The 10,154-nt window shown below is 36.7% G+C and overlaps 1 protein-coding gene across 1 annotated transcript; it reads right to left on the bottom strand.

The window, feature by feature from the left end:
- Positions 1-876: 876 nt before the first annotated feature.
- LOC145687225 (uncharacterized) lies at positions 877-7,452 on the bottom strand. The gene is made up of 3 exons (XM_081760695.1): positions 6,417-7,452; positions 1,364-2,876; positions 877-890 (listed from the first exon to the last, which is right to left on the bottom strand). The coding sequence occupies exons 2-3, from the start codon at positions 2,619-2,621 to the stop codon at positions 877-879; spliced, it is 1,272 nt and encodes a 423-aa protein (XP_081616821.1). The 5' UTR covers positions 2,622-2,876; positions 6,417-7,452.
- Between the last annotated feature and the right edge of the window lie 2,702 nt (positions 7,453-10,154).

The raw sequence follows: 10,154 nt of genomic DNA, 5'->3' as shown, positions 1-10,154 counted from the left end.
TGGAGAAACTTGCGTCTTTCGTCTACTTTCATAGTATCTGCTCCATAATATTTAATGTCTGGAAGCGGCCCTTCATAGGTTTGGTTCTCCCGTCGATTAAAGAAATGTGGGAAATATCCTTTGCACGATTGAAGCCCAAATGCACCACTTAATTTACTTAAGGGCATAGGAAGAAAGCTTAGTGAATCGATGAAGGTTACGTTTCCTATTTTAAGAGAGAGAATTTTTGCTCCATTCATGATTACTTCTGGAGTCCAATTCATCTTCTCAACCATGGTCTTAATGATGAAATGTGCGTCATATCCCTTTGAGTTATGGGCAACACAGGTTACTGATTTAATGTTTGGTCGACGTTGTTGAAGATGTTTTAGAAAATCTTCTATTACATTTTCTCCGTCAAAAATATTTTCTCGCTTTCCACAAATGACACAATCATTCTTGATGTTGTTATCTTCATAACACTGGTAACATACATGTTGACTAATCAAGACATTAGGTATGTGTTCATATATGTTTGCGTCCTCATCTTCTATTTTCGTATCTTGTGTGCATTCAATATCATAAAACAGAATCATAGATTTCCTCTCCACGATGATTTTTTCATTGGCTTTTTTCGATTTTCTTCTTTCATTCACTTTCATGTAACATTCATGATTGGGTGGTACAATAGCATAGCAAATGTTGCAATATGTTTCTCCACATACGTGAGAACGTTTTTCTTTCATTACATAAATTTTCAAACACTGGGCACAACATTTCACAATGGAACATAAAGGCTTTCCATTTTGATACGGCGCTGACTTGTGATAGTCATAGCATGACTGGCCATAAAATTCTCGATTACAATCAATGCATGTAATATGGGGTTCTTTAAAATCACATGGTGGCTTCTGATGACAACGAAAACATACAGCTGTACAATGTTTCAAATGTTCATGCTTTTTTTCATATTTCTTATGACAACTTTCGCAATAAAATTTACAGCTAAAACATGATGTCAAGCTTTCAATGACGTTGAAGTGGTTATCTATAAACAGTAAATTTAAAGCAGTTCTCTCGTTATCACTTGGTGGTGCTTCAAACATGACATCACTTCCTGAAAAGCCCCTATACACTGTGATTTTATAATCCTTTAAATATTCCTGAAATTTACGAATTTCAGGAATTCCACCACCATGACTAAGATCTACATCGGCAGCTTCACACAGTTCTTCTGCTTCTTTTTCTATTATATATTTACTTTGAGTTTTTACATATCTATTATATTCAGTTTGATTTCTTCCCTTGTATTTTTTCAGTCCTATGGCAACGACGATTGCATGTGCTAAACATCTTGTGTCTTTATTCTTAATTGTGATAATACCACGTTTTGCCTTTACATATTCTTCAGTATTCAAAATATGTTGTTTCAAAGGACCTTGTCCTCTCGGCATACGTACATGATGAAAATTAACGATGCAATCTTCATTTATAAGAAAAGCCGCATTACTTTGCAGTACTTTCTCATAGCTTGTCCATAGAACTTCTGCTGAGAGATTTCTTGCTTCTCTGAATGACAACCAAAATGGATGATGTCCTTCTCTCTCGTTTGTGATTGTTATTCCTACGTAATCATGCTGGTCCACATTACGTAGTAAATAATCTATTAGTGCCCGTAGACTTGCTTCAATTGCCGTAAAAGGGTTTTCATCTGCACGTACGGGGGCTAGACGGAATCGTAGCATTCTACCCTCCATATTGTATCTTCTGTATTGTCTTCTTCGTTCTTCTATTATATGAAATCTATTGTGTCCATCATTACGGTTGTTATTTCCGAATCCTACTTGTATATTTGAATTTCGTTGTGCTTGAAATACGACTAGCAATTCGTCCATTCTTTTTTCTATGTCGTCTAAATCGACTTCCATTTCTTCGTGTTCTACACTAGCCTCTGCTAATATTTCCATAATTGAGGGATATATTACTTCTTCTTCTTCTTTTCTGGGATCGGGAAACAAATTGTTAATCCAATTTTCTAGTTCATTCGTGTAAAACTTATCATCTTCTTCTTCTATCTTCATCTCTTCCTTATTGTAATCCTCTCCTATTATTTGGGAAAACGTGAGATTTAGCAGCTCTTCTTCATTTCTCCTTTCTTCGACGTCTTCTTCTGTTCCTTCTTGTAACCACTTTATAATTTCTTTAATACGGCCTGATGCTTCTTCTGTTATCGCTCTATTGCTAGCACTGTTCAATATTTGTAATAGTTCTTCTTCATCATATTCTTCTTCTTTTTCTACTGGAATTTGAATTTCAATAGTTTCTCTTTCTTCTTCTTCTTCTTCTGTTGCTGATGCTGTTGCTGTTGCTGCTTCTTCTATTCTTTCTTCTATTTTCATTTGTTCTTCTCCGTCTTCTTCTTCTTGCATTTTTTCATGATGATCTATTTCCATTTCTTCTTTTGCGTCTTCTTCTTCTTCTTCTTCTTCTTCTTCTTCTTCTATCCCGATTATGGCATTTATTTCACTTAAAAGAACTTGCGTTTCGTTATTTACGTCCATTACCTCTTCTTCTTCTTCTTCAATGTCATTAATGAAGACCGTTATCTCCTTCAGTAAATCTTGCGTACTCTCTTTTGCCATTTTTCTTCCTCAGATGTATATATACGTAATGCAATATATGTAAATGGTATATGTAATAGTATATAATAGGATATATAAATCTTATTTAAATGGAATATATATATGTATATAAATATTTTGAAAGGGTATATAAGCGTTTAAAAGAATATACGAGTAAGTAAAATGTGATATATATAAGTAATTAAAAAGGAATAATAATAATAATATCAACGGGAATAGGGAAAAGGATTACACTTATCTTTATTTGTATGCAACCTAAAATAAAAAAGAAATGAATTTTGTTACTTATAAATCAATATATATTAGATATATAAATATATACTATATAAGCCAGAACTTTATAATGTCAATGAAATAATCTCTCATCATACCTTTTAAATATTTTTAACTTTTCTTCCTATTCCACGGGATGAAGAGTGAAACAAATGTATGCTCACAATCTCTTTCAAATGTATTGACTAATGAAGATATGTAGATTACACGGCCTTTTATACTTATTCTGTTTTAGAATTTTATCGTTAATTTTAGTGAACGCGAAATCCATATTTCCTCCTCCTCCTCCTCTCTACATGTCTTTCTTTTATACTGTCATTAATTTTAGCGACCACAAATTCAATGTTATCTTCTTTACAACTTAACGAAAAGATGCTATTGACTTTCCCCCGGAAAACCGTTTCTACTTATGTCTTACTTGTCTTATTCATATGCTCCCCTTTTTACGTGTAAGAATACCAACCCCTGGGAGCCCACAACTTTTTACCCCTTAGATGTTATGTTACTGATTTCAAAGTGACTTTATTGAATACAACACCTTCGAAAACTATAGAATCGATACTAATGTTGTTTATTTTACGTGTATGAATATCACCCCCGGGAGCTCAACACTTTTTACCCCTTAGATGTCACGTTACTGATTTCAAAGTGTCTTTATTGAATACAACACCTTCGAAAACTATGGAATCGTTACTAATACTGTTTATTTTAAATTATTTTACGTGTATGAATATCACCCCCGTGAGCTCACCACTTTTTTTTACCCCTTAGATGTCATGTTACTATTTTCAAAGTGTCTTTATTGAATACAACACCTTCGAAAACTATGGAATCGGTACTAATATTGTTTATTTTAAAATATTTTATGTGTATGAATATTACCCCCCCTAGGGAGACCCCGTGAGCTCACCACTTTTTTTTACCACTTAGATGTCATGTTACTATTTTCAAAGTGTCTTTATTGAATACAGCACCTTCGAAAACTATGGAATCGGTACTAATATTGTTTATTTTAAAATATTTTACGTGTATGAATATTACCCCCCACAGGGAGCCCCTCGACAACTGAACTTTATGTTAGATAATATTATTACATGAGTACTGTACTTTGATCTAAGGGGACTCGGTGAATCAATGGTAAAGCGTTCACTTGTGATGCGATAGGGGACCTTGGTGATTTAGTGTTCACGTCTCATATAGCCTCGCTGCTGAAAGGGACGCTATGACAATATAGATGAAAGTATTTTTACAAGTACTAGGGGACTCTGTGAATCTATGGTAAAGCGTTCACTTGTGATGCGATAGAGGACCTTGGTGATTTAGTGTCCACGTCTCATATAGCCTCGCTGCTGAAAGGGACGCTATGACAATATAGATGACAGTATTTTACAAGTACTTATTGTCTTTTCGAGTGCAAAATAATACGCGTTCAATACTACACAGAGGCTTGTAGTGTTTGAGTCCCGTCGCCCAAAGCTTGGACCTCTCCCAACAAAAAATTTCTTAATGCACGCCTGTGTACATAGTTAGTATACGAATTCTATGACGGGATTCTGAGCATTTTAAAAGAAATTGATGATAATAATAGGGAATATTTTAACTACTTTCGTCCTTTTAAAGTAATATCACATACAGCTTAGACTATAATATGGAGAAAACTGTATAAAGTTCAACTTCCTAGATCAACTTAAAGAAATGGAGAAATGTTCTCTTATTTGAGAATAGACAATTGTTTTAACTTGAAGATTTGTGCCCCATGTTGAAATCGTGGGGGGGGGGGTGCTGTGGATCAGTGGTAAAGCGTTCACCTTCTGTGATTGGGGTCCCTGGTTCAATCCTAACTCTCGCCGTGTGAACTTTGTGGTGCATATAGCCTCGCTGCTGAACGGAACGTTAAACTCAAAAATCAATCAACATCATGTGTACATAGGTAACGTCATCCGAGATGAATAAGCAACACTAGTTTTGTCAAGTTTTAGATCTCAAACACTCTTTTAATATTACCTAAAACACATACACACATACATATCTTCGCTTCGTGTTGTCTGAAACCATGACCTAAGATAATGTTGACGTGACAGCTGGAGAACAACATTGAAATACAAAACATGTTCTGTTATCTTATTTTTCTGCTCTTTGCAAGTAGACATTGCAGATACAGAAACTCTCTCAGTTCGTTGACTTATGTATGTGTATTTAACGTTAGATTTCACTCTTATTAACATTAGAAAATTATGAAATTAACTTCAGTGCCTCAGTGGTAGAGTATTTACCTCTGGTGCATGAGGTCCCGTGTTCAAATCACGTCTTTTTTTCTATATACTTGTCATTAATTTTAGCGACCACAAATTCCCTGCTTCCTTTACAACTTAACGAAAAGATGCTATTGACTGTCCCCCGAAAACCGTCCTTATCATTTCATTTTTACGTTCCAGAGGGCACGATGGCTCAGTGGTAGAGCGTTCACCTCAAGTGCTTGGGTCCCTGATTCGATCCCAGTTCGTGCCCTATGAACATTGTGGTGGACAAACATCGTATGCGTGGATTTCCCTTCGGAGTTCATCAGTTTCCTTCCACTTTCTTCATTACATCATTTCATTCATTTTTTCATTATCACCTCTCCTTCATTAGCCTTGTAGACGTAACCGTAGGACGTAAAAACTCGGTGGACAAACACCGTGTACGTGAATTTAATGCAACATTTCATTCATTCAATTCTCATCACCACCGTCCAGGCGGGAGCTCATGTGTTTCGGATTCCACGTTAATCAGTAGGTCCACGTCTCATATAGCCTCGCTGCTGAAAGGGACGCTAAACTAAAATCAACTCAACTCAACAACTCATCATCACCGCCTGCATTAGCATAACCGTCATAACTGTAAGACGTAAAACTTAGTGGTTCAGATTCCACGATAATCAGTAGGTCCACGTCTCATATAGCCTTGCTGTTGAAAGGGACGCTGAACTAAAATCAACTCAACTCATCACCATCGCCTCCATTAGCATAGCCGACATAGAAAGACAGACAGACCTTGTTGGCTTTATTGTTGGACGTAAATCTCTTCATTGTTTAAAAGATTTCATTTACAAACAGAAAGACAGACGTATACATCATATTATCAAAATTAAAATACCAAGTCTACAGACACTTCTTGCGACAATTGCAATGCGAACCAGAAAACATTCAAGAATTCCATCTTATCATTTTTCTTAGAAGCATCATAGAAGTTCGCTTATGTGTTTTTAACTAGGACAGTCTTGTTATCTCGTTGTAGTACGTATCATCAAAACATTTGACAATGGTATCTTATCTGTTGTTCTTGAAACTAAACCATTTTAAGATGAAGTTCAATGTACTAACAAAACAGAGGAAGAAAGAGACTAACAAAACAGACATTCACATATGTGTCTGTGTGTTTTTTTTTAAATGTTAGAACATGAACGGAACTTTGAATAAATACACTTGTTCTTTCAACTGCCTTTATAACTAAATGAAGAAAGAACATATATATTTTACTTACCTATTTTAATAAGAACGAGCGGTATCACAAAACACACATACACTTCAGTTTTAGGTTGAAAACACAATCAATTGATAGGATTTAATCCTAAGAACTTAAAGCACAAAACACTCACTACAGTTTAAGCTGAAAACACAATCAATTGGTAGGTTTCAATCGTGGTAACTGAAAGGACTCTGATGAAGATCCGGTAGACGTTCAAGAGTCTTTGCGGGAGGGGGGCGGGGCTTGGGAATTCAAATTAGCTAACCAATACAAGGCGACTAGAAAAGGCGTGTTTTTTCATGAACCTATAGCTGATGGTAACCCTAAAAGTCATGTTTCATCTTGTTTCTAGCAACATGATGTTCTCAAAGGCTATGAACATAACAACTAAACAGGAAGTGATATCGATTTACTTAGCATAGCAGATATCATCATGTGAACATTCATATAACACACTTCACACCCTACGTTTTAAACAATATGATATGCTATGAGAAGTTTCCATTATTAGAATTTGCTCAATCAATGGAATCCATTCGCAGGAGGTGTGGGGGAAAGGAGTGTATAGGTATGTGTTTCGTTATGAGACTTATATCTGGTTTCATGTCTCATGTCTTTAAAAAAAATTGTGAAATACAATATTTACCTTAGCAACTAAGTCAATTTCGTGAGAAGTTTTGATCATTTGACTATCACGTCTTCTACAGACACTTTGTGGGAATAGGGCCAAGGGGGGCTAAGCAACACGATTTTGCATGGATATGTGTTTCGTTCTGAGACTCATATAATGTTTCTCATCTCACGCTTTTAAAAAAAATCATGACATATAATATTTACCTTAGCAACTAAGACCAATTTCATACAATCTGCTGAGAAGCTTCGATCATTTGAATATCATGTTTTCAGTTCATATTCTACAGTCATCTCGTGGGAATAGGATCAAGGGGCTAAATCACTTATGCTCTTTGGCTTTCCAGGAGGAGTAGGGGGTAACGGGGGTTCAAATAAACCAAAATTTTCCCACGCGCTTCTGTACTACCCGTAAAAGGCTATGAACATAGCAACCAAAGGCTTGTCGAAACTTGCCTCCCAATTCCAGGAAATGACACCGAATTCTAGGAAAACAAGATAATTTTTTGCTGACTCGGCCTTCTATACGCGGGGACATCTACTAAGATTCGGGATGTTGCACACCTACAGGGACGTGTTCAGGACGCCTGTGATAGCATCACCCCCGCGGTGTTATTACGGGTTCAGGAGGACTGGATTAAGAGACTCCGGTGTGTGCTGCAATGGACGAGAAACATGTGGTGCACATCCTGTAGGTGAAACTTTGGGGCGTCATAACTTTTGAACGGGACATGATAATGCATTTCTGCTTACGGGACTGCATTCCCCTGCAACAAACAGTGTTAATTGATGTGCTCTCCTTCCCATTAAAAAAACTGGATCCAAGATGGCCGTCATTCACCATGCGTGCATCAATCGGTAGTTCTTTTACCCAAGTCCGCCCTCCACTAGTCAGATTTGCTTTACTCATGTTTGTTTCCAAAATAATCCACTGTGCAAAGACTTATGGACCACCCTGTAGTTTATCAATACGCAGAATAACTTCATACTTTGTATGTTTATTGAGTTTTTCTCAAGTGAGATAAACTTATCTTTTTGCTTAGTCTACCTTTTTCCAATACGAAGAATCACTTCATGCTTCGTATGCTCTTTGTTTATCTTAAGATTCTTGTAGAAAACAAAATAATTCAATAAAAATGCCTGTATGTCGATTTCCTACTTCGTGTATTTCAGCGGACTTTTGCCCCATTGCGATAGAACTTTTGTCCCCTATACTGGGGTAAAAGTCCGCATTTGTCCATTCTTTTTTAAATTCCTGTATCTTATTAAGTAATAAATTGATAGGATTTCTAGCACCTTCAAAATATACCGGTACTACCTTATATAGCCTGGTAACTGAAAAGGGTCACTGAAGCTAAACAAACTTATGTCAGCTTCTAATATTGAATATTAATAAGAATTATTAGAGACGCGGGCTTAAAATACCCATATGTCTCTCCAAAAAGAAAAAGAAACACAACAAGAAACCAAGCTTCAAGCTTACCTCCGTTTGACGTTTAACTGCATTTCTTAGGTGGTTGTAATATATTTTTATTGAGTACTGTTGTTTTAGATCCTAGCGTGATCTACCATAATCTGATATTAGTTAATTCATAGCTTATACCAACACAATTATTATTATTCTATTTGCTTCAGAGATAATACATTTAATTTATGTTAATTTCTGATTATTGCGTTTGTTTTCAACAGAACGGGAAAAGCAACATCTAGCAACAATTGTGAAAAGGTCTGTGGCATATTCTAAAAACGTTGCTGCGCCTCTATCTGCAAACGAGTAAAACTAACGACAAAGCACTTTTATTTCGAACAAAATCTATTGTGTTTACGGTTACATGTATGCAGGGGCGCCGGAACCGGGGAGCAAGGGGGAAGCTGCCCCCCTGAAATTTTCCTGGAGGGCAAGATACTCATTTTGCCCCTTCACTTTGAGACTGTAAACACATCAGATAAAAGTGATTATATGAACTAATTTTGTTTTTTGATGGTAATGTGAAAACATTACGTCCATTTAGACAGCCCCGCCCCACTTTTCACACTCATTCGAAAATGGTCTCAATCGTTTGTACATCGTCTGTACAGAAATGTGGAGGCGAAATTTTCGTTTGTACACAATTAGGGGCGCCGCCAGAACGAAAACAAAGTGGGGGCTGTCCAAATGGTAACCCCCCACCATGTGCAATTCAATCACAAATTGTCGCAATCGTTTTTACATCGTTTGTACAGAAACGTGCAGGTGAGATTTTCGTTTGTACACAATTAGGGGCGCCGCCAGAACGAAAAAAAAGAGGGGGCTCCTACTGTTTGACCGTTCACTGACTGTTCGACCATTGAAGGACGACGTTTTTTGACAACTGCAGAAGGTGTCTGGATTTCGGTGAAATTGGTTGAAACCGTGATATATTGTAGATATTGTGATCCTGAGAAAACGCCTCAATGAACACAACCACCAATCACTGACCATTTGGCAACTATGGGACCACATTTCTTAAAACAACAGAAGGTAAGGATATTCTGGAATTTTGGTGGAATTGTATGAAGCCATGAAAAGTCCTATCTAACAACCCGAAAAAGGGATGGAGAGAGTAGCGGCTAACGTCATTTAAGCATACACCGTGTGCGTGGGTTTTCTCGGGGTTCTCCCGTTTCCTCCCACTTTCTTCATTCCACCATTTCATTCATTTCTCATAATCATCGTCTCCTTTAGCCTAACCGGCATAACCGTGGGACGTAAAACTCAAAGATTTCATTTTTTCATTTAACCATAGACAACATTCCGATGTGCATCTTGAGGGATAAAAAAAAACAACCTGGAAAGCACTAGACAATTTTTCTCAGGATCATGACATCTACAACGTATCACAGTTTCATTAATTTTCACTGTAATAAAAAAATATCGTTATACCCGGCTGTTTTAAAAAAATCTGGAACTGTAGTGGCCATACGGTCAACAATTGATGCTTGTGTCCATTAAGACTTTCTCTCACGATGAGAAGATTTACAACATATCATAAATTTACTCATTCTTACAGAAATCCAGAACATCGTTATACTTGGCTGTTTGAAGAAAGTAACCCTATGGTGACCAAACGATTAATGGCCTGTGGTTGTGTCCATTAATACTTT

Source organism: Thermobia domestica, chromosome 6 (genome assembly GCF_964235325.1).
Source record: "Thermobia domestica chromosome 6, izTheDome1.hap1.1, whole genome shotgun sequence".
Taxonomy (NCBI): Eukaryota; Metazoa; Arthropoda; class Insecta; order Zygentoma; family Lepismatidae; genus Thermobia; species Thermobia domestica.
Note: the sequence above shows the minus strand (reverse complement) of the source record. Positions and strands in the feature narration are given on the sequence as shown.

Excerpts from the sequence above, each read along its gene's own strand:
- LOC145687225 (XM_081760695.1), bottom strand. The coding sequence starts at position 2,621 with ATGGCAAAAGAGAGTACGCAAGATTTACTGAAGGAGATAACGGTCTTC.